General features: G+C 43.6%; 1 protein-coding gene across 2 annotated transcripts in view; it reads left to right on the top strand.

Moving 5' to 3' along the window:
* TXNDC11 (thioredoxin domain containing 11) overlaps nt 1-24,994 on the top strand; it is a 173,360-nt gene that overhangs the window by 101,689 nt on the left and 46,677 nt on the right. For both annotated transcript variants that reach the window (XM_063934304.1, XM_063934305.1), the window contains 3 exons: nt 9,575-9,687; nt 11,842-12,042; nt 16,666-17,419. In XM_063934304.1, the coding sequence (XP_063790374.1) occupies nt 9,575-9,687; nt 11,842-12,042; nt 16,666-17,419 (1,068 nt within the window). The remainder of the gene's footprint in view (nt 1-9,574; nt 9,688-11,841; nt 12,043-16,665; nt 17,420-24,994) is intronic.

Here is a 24,994-nt window from a genome sequence, read left to right as displayed (position 1 = left end):
AATGCATTGCTATCTAGACAAATGTAATGTGAATGCTGTGTTTGTGTGTGTGTGTGTGTGTGTGTGTGTGTGTGTGTGTGTGTGTGTATATATATGTGTATGTATGTGTATATATTAGTGCTGGGCAACGATTAAAATTTTTAATCGCAGGATTTCATGCGATTAATAGCGATTAATCGTATTGTTAGCCGACTAAAGTCAATAATGAATTCAAAAGTGGTGTATTGCGCACTTTTAGTACTTCTATATGAACAACAGTGCAATAACATTAAACAACACTGCAAAAACATTTGGTTTGCAGTTTTCCCTTAACACAGTAGCATTTAAAAAACGTTAAAAATTAAAATTAAAACATAAAATCTGTTTTCTGAGAATCTAAATCTGTTTTCTTACCCAGATTTTTGTTCCCACCAGATTGGACAGATATATTTTAGGTGTGTAACCTATTTACTGCTCTGCACCAAGCCAGTTGCTAAGACACACAAGGTTATTTACATTTTCAGATGATAAAGAAACTCTCTTCTTCTGTACAATATGACCAGCAAGAGAAAACAACCTTTCACAGGGTACTGATGCTGCAGGTGTGGCCAAGTACTTCTGTGCAATGGAGGCCAGCCTGCTGTGTGAGCCTGCATGTTTGGACCACCACTCTAATGGACAGGACTCTGTACTGATGGTGGGCTCCGCTCTGAATCGACGCACACTGTTCTCAACTGAATCTTCCTCCTGTTCAGAATCAGACTCTGATGAAGCAGCCAATAGGGCTAACTTTTTATTTGGTGGCTCTGATGTTGTTGCTTCCATAGGTTTCTCTGCAACAAACCTCTGTTCCTTTAGTAAGTTGGTGACTAAGGACCACACCTCACCCCTCTCAGCTCTGGGTATACACTTGAGGTCCTTGAATCTACGGTCCAATGCGGTAGCAATCTTCAGATATGCAATGTTGGCATTTTCTATGCGTGTCTCCAGGTCTGTTCTGAATGTAGACTTAAATTTGACCACGTAGACTGGGTCATCATCTGAACTCTCCATGACCCGAGAGAGATGGCAAAAAGCAGGCAGAACCACAGAGCATGAAACATACTTTTCTCCTCCCAGAAGTTCAGTCACATACCTGCAACAGCAAAAAAAAAATCAAACCCATTTCTTTGGATACGGGAGAATGCTGGTGGTCAGAAGACCGACAGCGGCATCCTGGAATCCAGATACCCAAAAGTCCCCGGTAAGTATACTAACCCTCCCTACCCTTAACCCTCCCTGCATAGTGCCTAACCCTAAAAGTCTGCTGGTGCTGCCTAACCCTAACTCTCCCTCCATGCAGCCAAACCCTAACCCTCCCTGCTCCCTACTAACCCTAACCCTCCCTACTAACCCTATCCCTCCCTGCTCCCTACTAACCCTAACCCTCCCTGCTCCCTACTAACCCTAACCCTCCCTGCTCCCTACCCACCACCAGTAAGTGCCTAAACCTACCTAACTACATCCCATTCATGCTATATTTTTTACAGACAGGACAGTGGAAAAATGAAATATATGAAGTATGTAAAATATACCTGCAGGGCTCCAGTAGCGTTTCCAACCTCTGCAGTTTGTCCATTTCAGCTGTAGTTGGCATGGCAATCTTGATGTTGTGTGTGGTGAGGACATCCCTCAGTGGCTGTTCATTTCTACAGACACTTTTTATCATGTCCAGAGTCGAATTCCATCTGGTTGGAATATCTTGTATAAGCGACTCCTTATTTTGTCTATGTTGAAATTGTTGTTTTTGTAATTCTGCAGCACTTGCTGGACTGTGTTTAAAGTGGCCTACAACTTTTCTGCATTTGGCCAGGACATTGTCAAACGCACTGTTCTGCAGAGATACTGTGACAGAACGCTGGAGACTGTGCTCAGTGCAGGGGACATGTTCAAACGGCAGGTGTCTTGCAGCAGCAATCATATTTCTTGCACTATCTGTGCTAAGTGTGCCGACTTTATCTGAAATGTTCCACTCCTGTGCAACATGAATAAAATGTTCAGCACACGTTTCAGCAAAATGTCTCTCTTCTGTTTTCATTATAGTCAGAGCATGTGAATGTAGCTCCCAGTGTTCATCAATATAATGCACTGTAACTCCGAGGTAATTATGGTTACCCAGCGATGTCCAGTAATCTCCAGTGAGAGCAACATGTGGTACACATTGTAACGCCATCGCTTTTGTAGTCCTCTCATTTTCATACAAGTCATGTATTCTTCTTGTGATGGTGCGTCTTGAGGGGGAGGCTCATACGTGTTGTCATTCGTTGCGATCCTAAGAACGTTCCTCAGACCGACATCTTCGACAATACTAATTGGCCTGCAGTTTGTAGCTATCCACTTCGCTATGTTATTTGTTAGCTTTTCTTGCTTTTGTTTATCTATACTTCTCCCATACGCTGTATCCAATGTAGTCTGCCGAAGCTTCCCTCCACTGTTTGTTTGAGTGGGTGAGTTGCTGGCATCGACGGTGTGTATTGCATTTAAGTGATACTTCAGACTCGAAGTACTCCGGTGATAAGAAAATTCAGCTTTGCAGTGATTACAAATAACTTTGGTTTTATCAACTGTGCCATCTGGTAGAGATTTAAAATGAAAATGTCCATGTAAGATTTCGGTTCCTTTCTCCATTTTCTGTGAAAACATTTTTAAATAAATAAAATTAAATTAAAAAAAAAAAACTGTATTTTTTGTTTATAGCAGATTAGGCACCCCAGCAATAAAAGGGAGTATAATAGCTCAGCAGGGAGACCTTAATGAACGAAGGAGGCCCAAACTTCCAATCCCATCCACTAACTCTCCTGTTAATATAAGCAATATCAGCCCCAATGTACATAAACCCGTCACATCCAGTCCCACAGCGGCGTTGATAGAACCAGTGAATAGCCGCCGGTGAGAAGTGCTTCCTGGTGATAAGACGTGCTTCCTGCGCTGTCTCTGATACTTGCGCGCCGGTCAGCGCGCACGCTGCGGGACCATTCTCATCCAGTCCCACAGCGGCGCCCGCCAGAGAAGAGAAGGGCTGCCCTGCTCGCTGCAACCCACGCGACCGAGGTTTCTCCTCAGCCGCGTAACTAAGTTACCCAGTTCCGGCCAGCGCGCGCTACGGGATCCCACTCACCCAGTCCCACCGCGGCGCAGCTCCCGCTTGTGTTCTAGCTTAGCGGTGGGACTGGGTGAGTGGGATCCCATAGCGCGCGCTGGCCGGAGCTGGGTAACTTAGTTAGAACTTCTAAGTTAATCGCTACCTATCTAACTAAATGCTAAAGAGCAGCTATAAGGGAATCCTATGCCTTTGTTAGGGCTCTGTATAAAAACCAGTACTCACAGAGATATTGTGAAGATGTCTCAGTCTCAAGAAGTTATGACGGCTGGCGGCTTCCTCATCTCCGGCGGCATCCGGTGGCTTCCTCTTCTCCGGCGGCATCCAGCGGCTTCTCCATCAAGGGGGTCAGATGAATTACTGCTTCCGGTGGCTTCTTCCGGCGCAGCAGCGTTAACGTCGTTAACAATATTATTGCCGTTATTGCCTCGTTAACGCGTTATCTTGCCCAGCACGAATAAATATATATATATATATATATATATATATATATATATATATATATATACACAGTCAATTTTGTTCGGCACTCACTGCTTCCTTATGTGCTGGTCAACAGGCCGGGTGCCCTCCGTGTAAAATGAATAAATGAAGCATAAAGTCGGCGGTACTCACGGTGCTCTAAACACCACCAGTGCCCCACGTGCTTCCCCACCATCTTCCGGCTTAGACTGACGTCATCAGCAGCGGCCCCGCCGTCGCCCTGACAACCAGCGCCGGCGCTGGTTGTCAGGGCGACGACGTGGGCCGCTGCTGATGACGTCAGTCTAAGCCGGAAGATGGCGGGGAAGCACGTGGGGCACTGGTGGTGTTTAGAGCATTTATAAGGTAAGCTTGTTTGTAATGTACGTGTTCCTGATGACGATTTTGCACTAAAATCGAAACGTAGAATGTTTCACATGGTCCTTGACTGTTTATTTAACCGTGAGTGCCGCCGACTTTATGCTTCATTTATATATATATATATATATATATATATATATATATATATGGTAAAAACTATTTCCCAAGTGCGCTAAATAAAATGTATTTACACACGATCTTCCAGCGTTATTTTCATAGGCATGAGTTGTATACTGGAGAATGTTTGTATCTGGGGACCTGTAACAAACACCCCTCACCAGATAATCACCCAAACAAGAGGCCCACGGCCAATTAATAAAACATTATTTTAATAGCATACATTTGAACAGATGAAATTTAGCATATAGTTCATTATGTAACATTTCACAAGAATCTTAAAAAATCAATAAAATACAACCAATACGTTTGTTATATGATGTTAATTCTAGATACTCCCTCACCTCTTAAAAGGTGCGAGCTCTAGAGGGAGTATCTTCACAAACTGGGTTGAGAACTTCTGACTGACAAACAGGGTTGGTCAGTCAGAAGTTCTCAACCTTCTATTGTGTTTTATTTATATAATATATATATATATATATATATATAAGTCCAGAGGTGAAGCGCACACACTTAAAGGATGTTAGAAGGGTGCCGTGTCAATTGTTATTGATACCATAGTTCCCAATGCTTACCCTGAAAGGGTTTAGACAAAAGGAGACCAGCACACCACCATATGAAAAAATATGAAAAACATTTAATGAATCAGTAGCATTATCAGGCCTTTTGAAAAAAGTTTTTAGTACTCATCATGAGGCTTTCAGCAGTATTCAAGCAGAACAGCCATCCCAACGGCCCGTTTCGGTTGTCACACCTTCATCATGGGGTCAGCTACAACATAGTGTTCAAACAGAGAACCTTATAAAGCTATGCAATTTGCATAAATCAGATACACCTGTTTTGCCCAATCACCAGTGATTCAAAAACCTCCCAGGGGTATGTGAACAGACCAGTGTGGAACTACAAAAGCAGGACAAAATTGCCCAGACCACTATCAACAGTTCCGTTGTACCGGACGTGACAACACGCGACCGCGTTTGTCAACATCCGCCAAACAACGGAACTCAAGTGCCGGGGTACATTTCCACGGCACTAACATAAGTACCGCTGTGCCGGAAGTGATGTCGCATCATCGCGACAATCAACTTCCGCCAATACAAAAACCGGCCTCAGATCACTGGCAATGTCACCGCCTATGTGTTCAAGGTACACAACTTGTCACATACATTAATCTGTACCTAAAAATAAAAATAAAAAATACAGCATAAGAATATCAAATAAAAAAAGAAAATAACACATAATAAAAAGTATATTATAGGACATGATGAAAAATAACCTGTATGTCGATACTTATTCTAAGGGCCAATAGGTCCTATATAACTATCATCTTAAACAGGCATACAAAGCCGCATTAGTAGGAGAATATCGACATAGAGGCTAATTGATCATAAAAAACAAATTATATAAAAAACACAAAAAACAAAGAAATAGAAATGGTAGTAAGTTGCATTAGTGGCATTGTCAACAGCGATCCCAGATAGAGACAATTTGACATAAAGTATACTTTCTTGGTCAGTTGACTGTAAAACAGTAGTACCAATGAAAATTCAAATGAAAGGAGTCAAAATAAGTTCTTCATTCAAACCACTGGGCGCAGTTGAATTTAACTTGTAGATCCATTCACATTCACGTTGCAGAAGTAACCGATGTCTATCGCCTCCCCTACGTAGTGGGGGGATGTGATCTATTGGCATACATCTAAAGTCAGCCATAGTGTGACCACTAGTAACAAAATGCCTGGCTACTGGTGGTGTGCTGGAATCTAAAGCTGTAAAGGCCTTCTTGATTGAACTCCTGTGCATGGATATACGTTCCTTTAGCATACGGATAGTTTTACCCACGTAGAGTTTATTACATGGACAGAGAATGATGTATACCACATAGCGAGAATCGCACGTCAGTCGATGTCTTATAGTATAGCTACTTTTGGTAATTGGATGTGTAAAGGTTTTTCCCAGCAAGAGAAATCTGCAATTTGCACAGCCCGCACACTTATAGGCTCCTTTTTGCAGTGAAAGCCAATGCAGATTAGTGTGTATACCTGGACTAATGTCAGAGAATGTGATGCGTTCTCTTAAGTTGCGACTTCTCTTATAGCTGAAGAGAGGTGGATTCGTGCAACTAGGTCCAAGGATCGGGTCAGCTTGTAGTATGTGCCAATGCTTAGTAATGGTCTTCCTAATTAAACCAGAGGAAGTGCAGTAAGTCGTGGGAAAAACCAATCTGTCAGAAGTAGCATCGACACGTTGTGTAGATAGAAGATCATCCTGTTTCAGCAGCAAACATCGATCTATTGCTTCATCGACTTCATCTTTACTGTACCCCCGCTGGATGAAGTTATCACCCATTTTGTGTAGGGCTATAGGGAGCTTAGAAGGATCTGATGTTGTTCTAACAACTCTAACGAGTTGTGAGTAAGGGAGTCCTTTCTTCAAGGGCCGTGGATGAAAGCTGTCTGCCAAAAGTAGTGTATTTTTGTCCGTGGGTTTTTTAAATAATTCCGTATGAAAGGAGTTATTTTTAATAGATACCAAAACGTCCAGGAACTCAATACTGTCGGCACTACTCCTGCACGTGAAAGTGATGTTCTCAACCTTATGGTTTAATTGCTCCACAAACAATTCTAAATCTACAATTGTCCCTGACCAAACAAAAAATAAATCATCAATATACCGAAAATAACAACTGATAAATTTGGAGAAAAGTGGATCTGATGTGATATATGTGGTCTCAAAATCATACATAAAAATATTGGCATAAGACGGTGCCATGTTTGAACCCATGGCGGTTCCTTGAAGCTGTAAAAAAAATGCATTATTAAACAAAAAATTATTTTTATGCAAAATAATCTCCATAAGCAAAATCAAATAATCAACAGGTGGACCTTTGTAATGGGGATTAAGCATCAATACACGGCGCACTGCCTCAATGCCTGCATTGTGTGTAATATTCGTATATAGACTGGTTACGTCCAAGGAAACCAAAAGACAGTTAACAGGTGGTATCCCAAACTGTTTTAATTTCAACAAAAAGTCAGTAGTATCTTTAAAGACCATAAGGTTGAGAACATCACTTTCACGTGCAGGAGTAGTGCCGACAGTATTGAGTTCCTGGACGTTTTGGTATCTATTAAAAATAACTCCTTTCATACGGAATTATTTAAAAAACCCACGGACAAAAATACACTACTTTTGGCAGACAGCTTTCATCCACGGCCCTTGAAGAAAGGACTCCCTTACTCACAACTCGTTAGAGTTGTTAGAACAACATCAGATCCTTCTAAGCTCCCTATAGCCCTACACAAAATGGGTGATAACTTCATCCAGCGGGGGTACAGTAAAGATGAAGTCGATGAAGCAATAGATCGATGTTTGCTGCTGAAACAGGATGATCTTCTATCTACACAACGTGTCGATGCTACTTCTGACAGATTGGTTTTTCCCACGACTTACTGCACTTCCTCTGGTTTAATTAGGAAGACCATTACTAAGCATTGGCACATACTACAAGCTGACCCGATCCTTGGACCTAGTTGCACGAATCCACCTCTCTTCAGCTATAAGAGAAGTCGCAACTTAAGAGAACGCATCACATTCTCTGACATTAGTCCAGGTATACACACTAATCTGCATTGGCTTTCACTGCAAAAAGGAGCCTATAAGTGTGCGGGCTGTGCAAATTGCAGATTTCTCTTGCTGGGAAAAACCTTTACACATCCAATTACCAAAAGTAGCTATACTATAAGACATCGACTGACGTGCGATTCTCGCTATGTGGTATACATCATTCTCTGTCCATGTAATAAACTCTACGTGGGTAAAACTATCCGTATGCTAAAGGAACGTATATCCATGCACAGGAGTTCAATCAAGAAGGCCTTTACAGCTTTAGATTCCAGCACACCACCAGTAGCCAGGCATTTTGTTACTAGTGGTCACACTATGGCTGACTTTAGATGTATGCCAATAGATCACATCCCCCCACTACGTAGGGGAGGCGATAGACATCGGTTACTTCTGCAACGTGAATGTGAATGGATCTACAAGTTAAATTCAACTGCGCCCAGTGGTTTGAATGAAGAACTTATTTTGACTCCTTTCATTTGAATTTTCATTGGTACTACTGTTTTACAGTCAACTGACCAAGATAGTATACTTTATGTCAAATTGTCTCTATCTGGGATCGCTGTTGACAATGCCACTAATGCAACTTACTACCATTTCTATTTCTTTGTTTTTTGTGTTTTTTATATAATTTGTTTTTTATGATCAACTAGCCTCTATGTCGATATTCTCCTACTAATGCGGCTTTGTATGCCTGTTTAAGATGATAGTTATATAGGACCTATTGGCCCTTAGAATAAGTATCGACATACAGGTTATTTTTCATCATGTCCTATAATATACTTTTTATTATGTGTTATTTTCTTTTTTTATTTGATATTCTTATGCTGTATTTTTTATTTTTCTTTTTAGGTACAGATTAATGTATGTGACAAGTTGTGTACCTTGAACACATAGGCGGTGACATTGCCAGTGATCTGAGGCCGGTTTTTGTATTGGCGGAAGTTGATTGTCGCGATGACGCGACATCACTTCCGGCACAGCGGTACTTATGTTAGTGCCGTGGAAATGTACCCCGGCACTTGAGTTCCGTTGTTTGGCGGATGTTGACAAACGCGGTCGCGTGTTGTCACGTCCGGTACAACGGAACTGTTGATAGTGGTCTGGGCAATTTTGTCCTGCTTTTGTAGTTCCACACTGGTCTGTTCACATACCCCTGGGAGGTTTTTGAATCACTGGTGATTGGGCAAAACAGGTGTATCTGATTTATGCAAATTGCACAGCTTTATAAGGTTCTCTGTTTGAACACTATGTTGTAGCTGACCCCATGATGAAGGTGTGACAACCGAAACGGGCCGTTGGGATGGCTGTTCTGCTTGAATACTGCTGAAAGCCTCATGATGAGTACTAAAAACTTTTTTCAAAAGGCCTGATAATGCTACTGATTCATTAAATGTTTTTCATATTCTTTCATATGGTGGTGTGCTGGTCTCCTTTTGTCTAAACCCTTTCAGGGTAAGCATTGGGAACTATGGTGTGTATATATATATATATATATATATATATATATATATATATATATATATAATTATATTCCCTATAGATTGTAAACTTGCGAGCATGGCCTTCCTACCTCTATGTCTGTCTGTTTTATACCCAGTTTTGTTCGATTACTGTTCTAATTGTAAAGCGCAACGGAATATGCTGCGCTATATAAGAAACTGTGTTAATAAAAATAAATATATATATATATATATATATATATGTATGTATATAATATGTTCTTTGTGACATCCTTTTAACTGTTGAAATATGTATGTGAATGGATAGCCGCAAGAAAATGTAGAGTTTCATATGCTGCTTATATAGCAACCCTGTACCATACTCATCGTCTGCTAGTTGTCGCGTAACTTTCTCATGTGGCTTTTTTCAGATTACATAGAAACAATCCGATTTGGGATTATCACTGATCGAAAGCTAGCAAAAGAAATCTCTCTCACCAGTCCTGGAAGTGTTTACTTGCACCGAAACCTAAATTCTTCCTTAGTAAGTGCCCGATATGAGAAAAGCCTTCTGCTTACAGGTTTTAGTGTAATAGGATTACACAACGTCACAGTACTTGCTTCAATATTTTCTATAATATATATTTTATATTGAGATTGTTCTTGGCCATAAAACAGCATTATGTATAGTGGAATGGAGGCACAACATCAATTTTGATAGATTTTCAGTGATTTTAAATCAAACAAAAAAACGACCGTCGGTTACAGCAATTTCTCCCCTGGTGTGTGTTAATGAATATAGAATGTAAGCTAGGTTGCTGGAGCAGGGATTGCTGTGAATGATTTACATATTTTCTCTATTACACAGTGTAATATGATTGGTGATTTAGAAATAAATGATAGATCTTTCTAAATTGTAGAACAGTGCCTCCAAAACCATTAACCTAATATTATTGAATATAATGTAGGATAATGGTACCAAGATATTGCATGATTTTCATGAACTAGTCAAACATTGTGGGCCTAATTCAGGTTGGGACGCAAAATGTGAACCACCCGCAAAAATTACAAAAAAAGATGCGGGCGCATGCGTAGTGCCCTTCCTGCGCATGCGTCTGCATTTTCTGCAGGGGGCCATAGAAAATGCGATCGCCTCTGTCGGTCAGTCAGGCAGAGGTGGTCGTTGGGGGGGGGTCAACGCTCCGTTTCCTAGGTGGAGAAGGAACGATGAAGGGGCGGCAGCGGCGCTGAAATGGGGCGTGGTGTGGCCGTGATCGATGCAGCTGTGGGACGTCACACGCAGCCACCGCGATCAGAAACATGGCGGCGGGCTTGATGAAGGGGGAAGGTGGTGGTCGGCATGCTGGGCGGCCTTGCCCTGCGATGGACGGCCCCCAGCATGCAAACAAAACTATTGCACCTTTCTAGAGGAGGGCAACTCCCAGAGTTGGAGAATGTTCTACTGGACTAAGGGAAAAGCCTCAGGACATTTAGCTAATTGACGAGGGAACTAGTGTCATCCTTAATTGGTGAGAACACTGCTTTTCTGACTGTAAAATGTCCAGGCAACCAACAATAGTCTATAGACTAATAGAGTAAAATGCCAGTGGCATTTGACTGTTACTGCATTTGAGTGCTGCAGTAATGTGCTTGCAGATTCTTGCCCCTTATACCCCTAGCAAAAATGTCCCGGGTTATTGCACGTGAATGCGCATCAACCCGGTATTTTGCGTTGTCTGAAAAGGTTCTAAAGTAATATCCCGGGTCAAGCGTCCCGGCATTTCATCCCAGGTTGCGACCTGGGTTGAAGCCGGAATCGACCCAGGATGCAGTGCACTGTGAATGGTAAGCTGGGTCAAGACGACCCAGCACCCGTTCTCTGCATTGGAGGAGGCTGCGCTTGGAATATCTCCAAGCACGCCCTCCTGTAGCGTCGGCGGAGATGTCACCAACCTGGCAATATGCAAGTCTGAAAGGGGTCTGAAGCCAGGTCGCACCCGGGAAGCACCCATGTACAAATTCCCGGGTGCGACCCAGCTCTGCCAGTCTGATAGGGGTATATTTTATCGTTAGATGAAAACAAAGGTAATGTACCGGAAACTTTGCACACTGGCACTATCCCAGTTCCTCTTTATTTATGTGTTTGGAGGAAGTAGTGATCATAAATTATTTTCTATTTTTACTCCAGTATTCTGCAGTGTTTTTTTTAACTGCAGAGAGGGATTGGGCAATGGCTCAGTGTACAATGGGGGTAATTCCAAGTTGATCGCAGCAGGATATTTTTTAGCAGTTGGGCAAAACCATGTGCACTGCAGGGGGGCAGATATAACATTTGCAGAGAGAGTTAGATTTGGGTGGGTTATTTTGTTTCTGTGCAGGGTAAATACTGGCTGCTTTATTTTTACACTGCAAATTAGATTGCAGATTGAACTCACCACACCCAAATCTATCTCTCTCTGCACATGTTATATCTGCCACCCCCCCCTGCAGTGCACATGGATTTGCCCAACTGCTAAAAAAAAAATCCTGCTGCGATCAATTTGGAATTACCCCCAATATGCAGGACCTCCAGGTCCCCGCGTGACTGCTGCTCATATTCTGATCTAATGCTTTCAAGTGATGTGATTCTGGATAGAAAATAAATCTTGTTACAATGAGTCATGTTGTTTTTGTTTTGTTATTCCCCTTTGGATGACAGATCTACCCAGACAAAGAAATGAACTTCACAGCTGCAAATATCTGCAAGTGGGCACTAGACAATCGTGAGACAGTGCTGCACTGGCTGCGTCCTCATGGTGGCAAAAGTCTGCTGCTGAATAATGAGCTGAAGAAAGGACCTGCTCTTCTCCTCTTCATGCCCTTTAACCCACTAGCTGAAACACAACCACTACTGGATGAGGTTAGTTAGTGCAAAGTTGGGAGTGGCCTTTGTTGTGGACAGATTACAAAGATCTGTTCGGCAAGTCTAAAAAAAGTTGAATGTCTGCTAATTGAAGGTTTACATGCCTACTTCCTCCTGGAAGGTTAGAAAAAGGCTACATTCATTTTACTTTTAGATTTCTATAAACACCTAACTTAAGGACCCCACACACTTAAAGATTTCACTGAGAGATATGAACGATCATACCGTTCATATCTTTCAGTGTGTAGGCACCAACGATGAGCGATGAGTGGCCCCGCGCTCGTTCATCGTTGGTGCCGGCTCGTTCATACCTGCAGGCCATTAAGGACAATCTCATCCATATTAGCATGCAGGGCTATGGAGCTGGGTGACAAGGTGGGGGGGGGGGTGAGGAAACTTCACTCCTCCCGTCACCTTCCCCCGCGCCGCCGGGTTGCCCGACAGCTGAGTGTGTAGAGCCCATTGCAGTGTACAGTCTTGTGGGGGGGGGGGAAAGTACATAAGTTTTTATTAACAATCCTCTAGTCCTAACAATGTCATAACATTTTATAAATGTAGTTTTCCGACAGATAACTGAACCAGGTTTTTAATCTGGCAACCTAAATAAATCCTGTGTTTAAAAAAAAAAAAAAAGGAAATTCTTGCTGCGTCCACGCCACCCTTTGAGGTACTACTAATCACCACCTTGGCCCACTGCATCTGTAGCAGTGCTCGCTTTGTCCCTAAAGACATGACGACATGATGTCACAACAAGGGGGTATTGTTGCGAGGGCACAATGAGAAGATGTGAGCGCATAATAAAAATATATAGTCTCATATGTTTAATTTTTTGGGTGAAATAATAAAATAAAATCTGTTGCAGGTTGTCACATTAGATTGGATCTGTCTAGGCTTAGGTGATAATGATGTTTGGATTTGTAAAAACACAGATTTGAAAGTAAGGCTACTGTTTTCATGCTTGCTGCAGTCATGAAGGCTCATTAATAACTGTGTGAAAGGGACGATATACAACCCAGGTGCTTTGTTGTGAGGTCATGTGCCTTCTTTTGTCAAAATGTTGGGAATACCTGTGCACAGCTTTCCCATCCAAGGTGGAAGCATCTGGATGGGCAGAAATGTTTTCACACCTCATGGTAGAAGTACCTCACTACATGCAGGTCAGTCACATAATTGTCTTAGTAGTCAGAGTTGCCGGCAACAAGACCTTATCATATAATTATATATACATAGAGATGCATCCTCATACATACAGCCTCAACGTGCAGCACGAGACGCCTGACGTGAGTGAGCCGCCAGGTCCCGCGCAACTCTGATATGTCCGACAATGCATCTTAGTCGCAACTCAATGCGGCTAGAATGCATGAGGAGACTGTGTTGATTAATTTGATATGACACTTGTATATTGTGTATGACTGCAAAATAAAAAGAAGCAAAAAAGATGCCCAACGCTAGAAGATTCTCACCCGACCTGCTGTGACAGGAGGGGCTGTTTGGCGTGACTGCAGCAAAGATGGAGGATGACATCTGTACTTTGCACCTTCCTGTTTCACCTTTGATAGAGAGCTGCACTTGGAACCTGATTCATGTTTCTAAGTAAAGCAAAAAAAGCAAGCAACTGGGCAAAACCACGTTGCACTGCAGGTGGGGCAGATGGAACATGTGCAGAGAGATGTAGATTGGGGTGGGGTGCATAAATTGCAATGTAAAATTAAAGCTGTCTAAGATTTGTGGGCTACATGCAAAAACAAACTGTATTTACCCTGCACAAAAACAATATAAATGTATTTGCTCCTGTTGCATGGCAGTATGGTTTGTTTCAGACACTTAGTTACTTGCTTTTTTACTTGCAAATAAGTATGTAGGTTTGTAATTATAGTGGGGTTGGATGAGTTGTTGATCTTAATCCAATACATACATTTTAACCAAATTTTTAGTGCATCCATTAATCAAAGGAGTAAAATTTTTAAGATATTTACAGTCCATTAGACTATATACTTTTGTTATTTACTTGTGTTCAGAACCTTTCTGACCTGCTAGTCAATGCAGCATGACCTTGACTTACAAACAACTTGGCTGGTAACAGAGGTGGACAGGGCACTTTCATAGGAATGGCATTTTAGTTTGTAAGCACATTCAGTGTGATTACACAACTTGTTTATCAGCTCATGTGAGCATATGATCTGCCAGAGCCTCTAACATTGTGTGTAAGGCAATCCAACTGGTCAGTTCTCCTGAACTGTTTGAACTCATTTTTGTATACAACTAATATCTATTCGGTTTATGTGAGTGTCACATTGTTTGTCCATAATTTATGTCACATTATACCTGTCTTTGCCCAGTATATTTTAGTCCCTGGAACCATAGGGCCTAATTCAGGGTTGATAGCAAAAGCAAAATCTTTCTCTAATTGGCAAACCCATGTGCACTGCAGGGGGGGGGGCAGATATAACATTTGCAGAGAGAGTTACATTTGGGTGGGTTATTTTGTTTCTGTGCAGGGTAAATACTGGCTGCTTTATTTTTACACTGCAATTTAGATTTCAGTTTGAACACACCCCACCCAAATCTAACTCTCTCTGCACGTGTTACATCTGCCCCCCTCCCCTGCACTGCACATGGTTTTGCCCATTAGAGAATGGTTTTGCTTTTGCGATCAACCCTGGATTAGGCCCATAGTTTGGCCCCAGTGCCCAGAATGTGATCTCATTGGGAAAAGGCGGTTGGCACTAGGTGTGAATGCAGTAGATACGGTCTAGTTACTGAAGAGCAAGGCATTGCAGAACTATGCACGGCAGAATGGGCGATTCTGCTGCCACCATGTAGCCCATACAGTGAGATGTCTCAGTGTGCAATGCTCATGTTACTTGCAGTGCTATGGTTAACCTCACAGTGTGTTGTTGAATCATTGTAAATGTCAAGTAGCATAAGCTGCAGAACATCAGGTGTTGGGCATAATGAAAATGTTTTATTTAAAATTAATGAATCCGTAGTATCAGTGATTTGATCTGGGGTAACTGTCAAGTCACTTGCAGAGGAAATAAAAAAACTTGTAGACAATTACAAGCACTCTGCTCAGCCCACAGATGGTGCGAGTGTAATAATAAAATGTAACTGTCTAGGCGGTAAATAACTGGAGTGGCAGCTTTTACACCAAATGGTCCCAGCAGTATAATGGATAGCGGCACCTTTTCCCACTATACCAAGCATAAAAATAAACAACCATGATCTGAAATTAACCTTTAATTCTGTAAATGACTCCTGGAATCCATGGTTCATCAGTTTATTGAATGCAAAATTAAATCTTGTTTCTTGATCTCTTGCAGTCGGCATAAAATAAAATGATAAATTCCCATTAAAACAACCCACAGATGCCCACAGTGAATGCCCGTAGCAAAAAGACTTGAGTAACCAGGTCTTCCCTTAATAACTAGCCAATTGCAAGCGGTTTCTCACAAAGGTCTCTTGTAATTGGCCGGTGGTGTTGATTTCATAGGAGACATTCTTAAAAACATACATGTCACACACCTTCAGATCCAGCTCTGTGGGAGGATAGTTGCACATCCATTTCCTTTGGAATATAGGCCATAGCTCCCAGCAAGGACACATAAAAATAACCTGCTTGGATGTACAATTAAACATTGCATTTTTATGGAATTTTATCCCTACAGTTTTTAATATAATCTAATCAAAATTTACTGGATACCGGAACAGTCCCAGAAACGACATATAACAATGTACCAAAACTAACTGCTACCATACTTTTACCATTACGTGTGAATATCCCGCCAGGCCTGATAACGAAAGCAGGCATTTCTCGAAATCACATTTTATGTGAAATTACACCCACATGCTATTTGTTAGACACTTTATAACCCTCACACATCCTCTAAGTGTTTTATCAATTTTGTTAAAGTCCTTTTATTACATTAATGTGACAATGGTAATGTATTACTTACTGTATGATGGGTTATCAATGATTTCCGGCACTAAAAGTGGTGTTCTTATCATGAATTAGTAAGTGTTGTCCCTGTCCATAAAATAACAAGTGGGGCATGCTTGAGAAGGAACGTGGTCCTGATACACAGGGGTGTGGCCACACCACATTGATTTCTAAAGTACTGGGACATTCACAGCCCCCTTCCTGCTCCCTAAAAACACATCTATAAGGGTACATAAACCTGTTACTGCTACATGATTGAAATACAGATGTAGCCGTACTCATCTTTGCTGCGATGCATCATGCTGCAACACGGCTTGCTGCATGCTGGGCTGCGACTATTCTATGCAGGTGATCGCGACATTATTTCCTTATACAATTAATTTAGCAATCGCTGGCTGCGAATAGTCACAGCCTGTCACACCATGCAGCATGCTGCATCGCAGTAAGATGAGCATGGCTTCATCTGTACTAGTATAGGGGGGCAGTCCCATCTAAATTGGTTTAGTTGGGATAGGTTTGTATATACTGGCTTACCACACTATATGGCTTGTATATAATGTGATGGGTGCACTTGTTTTCAGTCCAATACATACGTTACGTAAGTCATTTTTTGTCCTGAGCAAAGAATACCATTCCATTTTAACAAGTGTTGGAACTGAAGTGATTTTATTATTTTCTAGATTATGAAAGTTGCCCTGAATTACAATGGCTGCACACAAAGCTTCTCTACTGCGCACATCCTTCAGGAGTCGGGTTCTGGATTCCATCTGGATTCCTTGTTAAAGAAGTCATCATCATTTATAGCAGAGGCTTCAAGGCCATTCCCTTGTTGTAACACGGTTATCCTTCCTCAGTGGCATTTTCTGTCCAGGGTTCAATATGTCTGTGAGCTGTGCGTTAAGCAGACAAGGGAAATTACCCTGAGCAGGTTACCTCCTTGTAACTTTCTGGACATCACAACAGCCTTAGAGTCTTACTACCTCAAAGAACAATTCTTCATGAACTTCATGTCTACTGTGAGAGAGTGCAGCAACTTTTTACATTTCTATAGTCCCTATTCCTACTACACTGTATGTTGTCAGACCGTTAGTAGAGGACTTGTTGCTGCCAACCAGGACAATGTGTCCTTTGCACTTTCTTCCCATGGGAAGGTCCATAGTGGACAGTCTCCCCATATAGTGCCTCACATTGAGGAAAAGAGAGACCTAGCTCACAGCTATAATTTCAGCAATGGCCATATTACTGGCCTCAGGCGCAGGACCAATAAGACCTTAAACCTGTATCTCTTGGATTCCAATTTGTCATGGTTGTATGCCGAGAGACTGGGAGCTTCTGGATCTGGCCAGGGGAGAATGTTTGCAACCATCATTGATTTGAAAGAAGAAGTCCATTATATCATAAACCAGAGTCAACCTCTCATCAGACCTGCTTTAGGTATGGAGCATGTTTTACTTATGTATAGCTAGAAGTAGATGTGTGCTTATAGTAAAATACTGTAAGTAGATGATCTGCTGCTGTCATTGAAACTGAACCATTGTGTGCTGTAATATCGCTTTTAGACCAAAGAAAGCGGGTCGCAGCCGGGAGCCCTGACACGGGAGCTACCCAGCTGCGACCCACGTCAGCCCCCTTTTACACCTGTGTCACCATCCCGGCATATTGCCTGGTTGATGACGTTGCCGGTGACGCGACGGGGGCGGCGCTTGGAGATCACATGATCTCCAAGCGCCGCCCGCACATAGAGGAAGCCGGGTCGCATCGACGCAGCTACCGTTTACACTGCACAGTTTGCCGCGTTGAACACGTGTTCAACCCCGCAAATTTCCCAAGTTGGAATACCGGGTCACTCGACCCAGACTATTACAACTCGACCCTTTTACACCAGCCAGCAACACGGGTTATGCACGTTCATGTGCAATAACCCGTCTTACTAGCTGGTGGTGTGAAAGGAGTATTAATGATCTCTATGAAATACATAAAAGGGCTGAACCTGAGTTTTAGGCAAACTTTAAAAAAAAGTAACTTTGTACCTGGAACAAGCCGTGCTGCAACGCAAGGGGTGCAAATATTTTTTTTGGTTTAAACGTTTTTTTTTTCTTGCGTCAAATTTCTGCAGCTAATAGGATACCCCCCATATTGTGCAAAGTTACTTACCTATTGGTGCATATACGCTTGCCGATAAAATGAACGATGTCGCTCATTTTCTTCCTTCCTGAGCGACGTTGTTCACTTTCTCGGCAAGTGTGTATCTGCGGGTCATTAACGACCCTCTTTGTCGGTGGTGCATGCATGCTCAATCTGGACTGTCGTCCACGAGCTGCCTGCACGGCCCGTCCGCTGCGTGACGTCACAGAGCAATATGAATGGTCATATCGCTCACTGTGTACGGCCGACTGCCCAGCCCGGGAGGGGAAACACTAGATGACGTCGCTCACAGAGCGACATCATCTAGTGCAGGGGTGTCAAAGACAAGGCCCGCGGGCCAAATCCGGCCCGCCAGACCTCGTCTGATGGCCCGCGGTGCCGCCGCCATGAAACCCCCTTCTCCCGAGTGCCCAGCTCGGGGGGGGGCGGGGTTTCGCGGAATGACGCGATTGCGTCGTGACGTCACGGCGCAAACGCGTCATTCAACGAAACCCCGTCGGAGGAGGGAGAAGGGAGCCGCGCAGACGAGGAGGGAGAGGCGGCTGAAGAGCGGCGAGAACCGCTTCAAATGTAAGTCAGCCCCTCTCCCTTCCTCTCTTTCTCTCTCTCTCCCTCCTTCCACCACCTGCCGCAATGTGTAAAATGGGGACCTGTGCCTGCCACAATGTGTAAAATGGGGACCTGTGCCTGCCGCTATGTGTAAAATGGGGACCTGTGCCTGCCACAATGTGTAAAATGGGGACCTGTGCCTGCCACAATGTGTAAAATGGGGACCTGTACCTGCCGCTATGTGTAAAATGGGGACCTGTGCCTGCCACAATGTGTAAAATGGGGACCTGTGCCTGCCACAATGTGTAAAATGGGGACCTGTACCTGCCGCTATGTGTAAAATGGGGACCTGTGCCTGCCACAATGTGTAAAATGGGGACCTGTACCTGCCGCTATGTGTAAAATGGGGACCTGTGCCTGCCACAATGTGTAAAATGGGGACCTGTGCCTGCCACAATGTGTAAAATGGGGACCTGTACCTGCCGCTATGTGTAAAATGGGGACCTGTGCCTGCCACAATGTGTAAAATGGGGACCTGTGCCTGCCACAATGTGTAAAATGGGGACCTGTACCTGCCGCTATGTGTAAAATGGGGACCTGTGCCTGCCACAATGTGTAAAATGGGGACCTGTACCTGCCGCTATGTGTAAAATGGGGACCTGTGCCTGCCGCAATGTGTAAAATGGGGACCTGTGCCTGCCGCAATGTGTAAAATGGGGACCTGTGCACTATAAAAGGGGGCACATGGCTGGGCACTATAAAAGGGGGCACATGGCTGGGCACTTTAAAAGGGGGCAGATGGCTGGGCACATATAAGGCAGGTGGAGCGGTAAATTTTGGATAGACCTACAGATACAACCGGCCCTTTGATGGGGACCAAACTGCTGATGCGGCCCCCGATGAATTTGAGTTTGACACCCCTGATCTAGTGTGTATGCACTTTTAAGGTAGAAGTCAAGTCATCACCTGAGATCACAGGTACCTTCCAACTTGCATATAGAGGGAAACCTACTATATAGTATGTTTAATATACTGTATGCACCCTTGAGTGTCAGGAAAATAAAGTATCTCTGTCCAAATAACATCAGCTGGATACAAAAATATAAATTATTTGAGAGGTCCCTTTTTCTTCCCAAAATATTGCTCAAATAGATTTTTAATACCGTCCCTTGTAGTGAAGAAAATACTCACTTTAGAATGTGGGGAGGAGATTCCTTCTATCAGTTTCCTTTACGTAATCGCAGCTTGTATGCAGTCATAAAGTGGTTTCTTTCCACCTTCAACATACAGTAGGTCTTCTTTCACAGGTCACTTCCCCCAAGTGGATTCGTACATATACGGAGGAAGACTCCACATATTGTGTACCAGTATTTTAATTGTAAGCAATAGAAAAAGTTGTATATGCAAACTCTCTGATACATTAATTAAAATCAGTCTTTATATAGATAGTCACCAGCATACCAGAGTGAGGACATTAAGGAACCTTAAAAGCCACATGGTCTGGAACTTGCAGACTCATCAACTCCTTGCAGATTATTATTTCCAGGCAGATGGAAAATCGTGTTGATGAGGCATGATTCCGCTGACTCGTTTCGATTCTCTTCTGCAATCTTTGTCAAAGTCAGTACTGTGCATATCTCTGATTTTATATTTGTGTTTCTCAAGCCAATTTGAATCCTTCAAGGTCTGTCAGATCAGTTATATTCACATGGTCGACCATGTTATGGTCGACAGTCATTAGGTCGACCACTATTGGTCGACATTGACATGGTCGACATGGACACATGGTCGACACATGAAAAGGTCGACATGAGTATTTTTACTTTTTTTTTTCTTCTGGGGAACTTTTCCATACTTTACGATCCACATGGACTACGATTGGAACGGTAAAGTGTGCCGAGCGAAGCGGTAGCGGAGCGAAGGCACCATGCGAGGGGACGCGGTGCACTAATTGGGGTTCCCAGTCACTTTACGCAAAAAACGACACAAAAAAAAGTTAAAAAACTCATGTCGTCCTTTTCATATGTCGACCTTTCATGTGTCGACCATTTTCATGTGTCGACCATGTGTCCATGTCGACCATGTCAATGTCGACCAATAGTGGTCGACCTAATGACTGTCGACCATAACATGGTCGACCATTCATACCGGAACCCTGTCAGATGACTGTAAGCAACTAAAGCCAGGAACGTTTCTACAGTTTGCATTCCAAGGTGGGAGAGAAAGCAGATGTTTCTTGCGTTCCACACACTCAGAGCTGAATAATTATTCAACAACAGGTTCTATTCTACAATGGGAATAAGATAAAACCAATTGGACAACTTAGTATTGCATAATCCTACTAAAACAGGTTCTAATAATGTACACATTACAAACTTTCCATGTGCAAATCATCATAAAAAAAGCTAGCAAGATACAGTGTTACAATAAACCATGTCATAAAATCCATTCTGCATTAAAACTATTAGGCCCTAAACATTAGGCGACATCAATGAAAGGTATGAACGATCTCGTTCATTAATGAACGAGATATCGTTCATATCTTTCAGTGTGTACGCACCAGCGATGAACGATGCGCAGCCCCACGCTCGTTCATTGTTTGTGCCGGGTTGCTTATACATGCAGGCCAATATGGAAAATCACCTCCATATTAGCATGCATTGCTATGGGGCAGGGTGACGGGGGAGTGAAGTAACAACCCCCTTCCCCCCCGTATCGGCCATCGGGTACCTTGGCGGCATAGACCATTGAGCTCAATTTAAAGATTAATTTAATTTAATTTCGACTTGTGACCATCTTTATATTTAGATCAGCACGCCAGCTGGATTTAATAACTTGTGTGCCTCAAAAATGTATTATAACTAGCAGTACAAATGTATGAACTTTTAAAATGAGCTGACAAGGAATGAATTGGTAGTCTCTTCAAGGTCTTGTAAATATGCTCTGCTAAGAATCAAATAATTTATACTTTTGTTTTCCTCTGGTCTTATTTGGACATAGTCTATATTCCTGACACTCAAGGATGCATATATTGAAATTATTACACTGTTTTCCCTCTATGGAAGGAAATTCAATTACAGACAAAGTCATCTATCCTACCCAAGCTCGCACAAAATTGTCCATTACCACCCCACACAGGGTAGCAAGGGCTTTTGTGTGTATTTGGGATGTGGCCAGGCAGGTGTGAGATGCGGTGCTGTTGCCAGTGTTTAAATGTCAATGCAATTTACACCATTTGCCCATAATTGAATTCCCTCCTATATGGATGTAGGAAGGTACATCTGACCTCAGGACTGATCTCCATTGATAACTCTTAACATTAAAGGGATGTAACTTTGTGCAGTATATGTAAAATCTTTTCTGCAATTGGCTGAGTTGAAATGAGCCTCCCACACAGTCCCGAGAACTGGAGAGGAGACATCTGCAGAGGGTATCCAGATGATAGATCGACAGTCAATAGGTTGACACCCGTTCAAGTTCACAACTTGGGACTCCCTTGGCTATTACTTCTACTAGCCATGTTTAATGGGAACGATAACTTGTGGTTAGCAAAGTGGAGCGAGCCACGGAGCTGGACATGTGGCGAGCAAAGCGAGGCCGCAAGGGGACGCATCTGTACTGGTGGTGGTTACATATCATGGAATATACAGTAACCGTCAACCATTTTTGTGTCTGCCATTGTCGCATCGACCTTTTCACTCTGTCGACCTTTAATGTTCTGAACAAGCTTAATGATATGAAGCAGTTTAGTTACTTTAATCGAGGGGCCAATGTTCTGAACTTAAATCCAAGATATTCTCCAACTAATTGTCAAGATGTACAGGGTGATGACTCCTGCTGTAAAGAAGGTATAGCTATATTTATTCTGTATTGTTTTGCAATGATTATTTGATTTCAAATTAGCCCAATGATGTTTCCAGATCTGGTCATTCACCACTGACATGCGGTATACTGGAGTATGATAGGAGAGGCTCTGCTTTACCTGACCGAACGTCACTGCACTGTGTTGAGCAGCCACACTTCTTTAGTCTGTTCAGTGGGGTCAGCAGCTGCTGGGTTTATGTCAGGGCTGGATTAAGCCTTCAGGCGGCCCAGGGGCACTGAAGACAGGGGGGCCCTCTCCCTCACATCAGCACCGTCCCCCTGGCTGTGCCCGCTGTCTCCTCACCCTGTGCATGTTATATATATTTCTCTAACGTCCTAGTGGATGCTGGGGACTCCGTAAGGACCATGGGGAATAGACGGGCTCCGCAGGAGACTGGGCACTCTAAGAAAGATTTAGTACTACTGGTGTGCACTGGCTCCTCCCTCTATGCCCCTCCTCCAGACCTAAATTAGAATCTGTGCCCGGAAGGAGCTGGGTGCATTTTAGTGAGCTCTCCTGAGCTTGCTGTTAGAAAGTATTTTAGTTAGGTTTTTTTTTATTTTCAGAAAGCTTCTGCTGGCAACAGACTCTCTGCTACGTGGGACTGAGGGGAGAGAAGCAAACCTACTAACTGCGGCTAGGTTGCGCTTCTTAGGCTACTGGACACCATTAGCTCCAGAGGGATCGAACACAGGAACTTAACCTTGGTCGTCCGTTACCGGAGCCGCGCCGCCGTCCCCCTCGCAGAGCCAGAAGACAGAAGCCGGCGGGTTGAAGCAAGAAGACGTCAAAATCGGCGGCAGAAGACTCCTGTCTTCATATGAGGTAGCGCACAGCACTGCAGCTGTGCGCCATTGCTCCCACACTAACCCACACACTTCGGTCTCTGTAGGGTGCAGGGCGCAGGGGGGGGGGGGGCCCTGGGCAGCAATTGAGTACCTCCTGGCAAAAAGCAGCATATATACAGCTGGGCACTGTAATATGCATGAGCCCCCGCCATTATTTTTACACAAAATCGCGGGACAGAAGCCCGCCGCTGAGGGGGCGGGGCTTCTTCCTCAGCACTCACCAGCGCCATTTTCTCTCCACAGCTCCGCTGAGAGGAAGCTCCCCAGGCTCTCCCCTGCAGACTCACGGTAGAAAGAGGGTAAAAAGAGAGGGGGGGGCACATAAATTTAGCGCATTAATCATATATACAGCAGCTACTGGGTAAACACTAAGTTACTGTGTAATTCCTGGGTTATATAGCGCTGGGGTGTGTGCTGGCATACTCTCTCTCTGTCTCTCCAAAAGGCCTTGTGGGGTCCTGTCCTCATATAGATCATCCCCTGTGTGTGTGGTGTGTCGGTACGCTTGTGTCGACATGTTTGACGAGGGCTATGTGGAGGCAGAGCAGGTGCAGATGAATGACGTGTCTCCGCCGACGGCGCAGACACCTGATTGGATGGATATGTGGAAGGTGTTAAATGATAATGTAAACAACTTGCATAAAAGGTTGGATAAAGCTGAAACCTTGGGACAGTCGGGGTCTCAGCCCATGCCTGATCCTACAGCGCAGAGGCCGTCAGGGTCTCAGAAGCGCCCACTATCCCAAATTATTGACACAGATATCGACACGGATTCTGACTCCAGTGTCGATGGCGATGATGCAAAATTGCAGCCTAAAATGGCTAAAGCCTTCCGCTACATGATTATAGCAATGAAGGATGTATTGCACATATCAGAGGTAAACCCTGTCCCTGACAAGAGGGTTTATATGTTTGGGGAGAAAAAGCAAGAGGTGACTTTTCCCCCTTCACATGAGTTAAATGAGTTATGTGAAAAAGCGTGGGATTCCCCTGATAGGAAAGTGCTGATTTCCAAAAGGTTACTTATGGCGTACCCTTTCCCGCCAACGGACAGGATGCGCTGGGAATCCTCCCCTAGGGTAGACAAAGCTCTGACACGCTTATCTAAGAAGGTGGCCCTGCCGTCACAGGATACGGCCTCCCTAAAGGATCCTGCGGATAGGAAGCAGGAAAGTATCCTGAAGTCTGTTTATACACATTCAGGTACTCTACTGAGGCCGGCAATTGCGTCGGCCTGGATGTGTAGTGCTGTAGCAGCATGGACAGATAATCTGTCTGAGGAACTGGATACCTTGGACAAGGATACTATTTTACTGACCCTGGGGCATATAAAAGACGCTGTCCTATATATGAGGGATGCCCAGAGGGACATTTGCCTACTGGGCTCTAGAATAAATGCAATGTCAATTTCTGCCAGAAGGGTCCTGTGGACTCGGCAATGGACAGGTGATGCCGACTCCAAAAAGCACATGGAGGTTTTACCTTACAAGGGTGAGGAATTGTTTGGGGAGGGTCTCTCGGACCTAGTTTCCACAGCTACTGCTGGGACGTCAAATTTTTTGCCATATATTCCCTCACAGCCTAAGAAAGCACCGTATTACC

This window comes from Pseudophryne corroboree, chromosome 7 (genome assembly GCF_028390025.1).
Source record: "Pseudophryne corroboree isolate aPseCor3 chromosome 7, aPseCor3.hap2, whole genome shotgun sequence".
Classification (NCBI taxonomy): domain Eukaryota; kingdom Metazoa; phylum Chordata; class Amphibia; order Anura; family Myobatrachidae; genus Pseudophryne; species Pseudophryne corroboree.
This window is presented reverse-complemented; position numbering and strand designations above follow the sequence as displayed.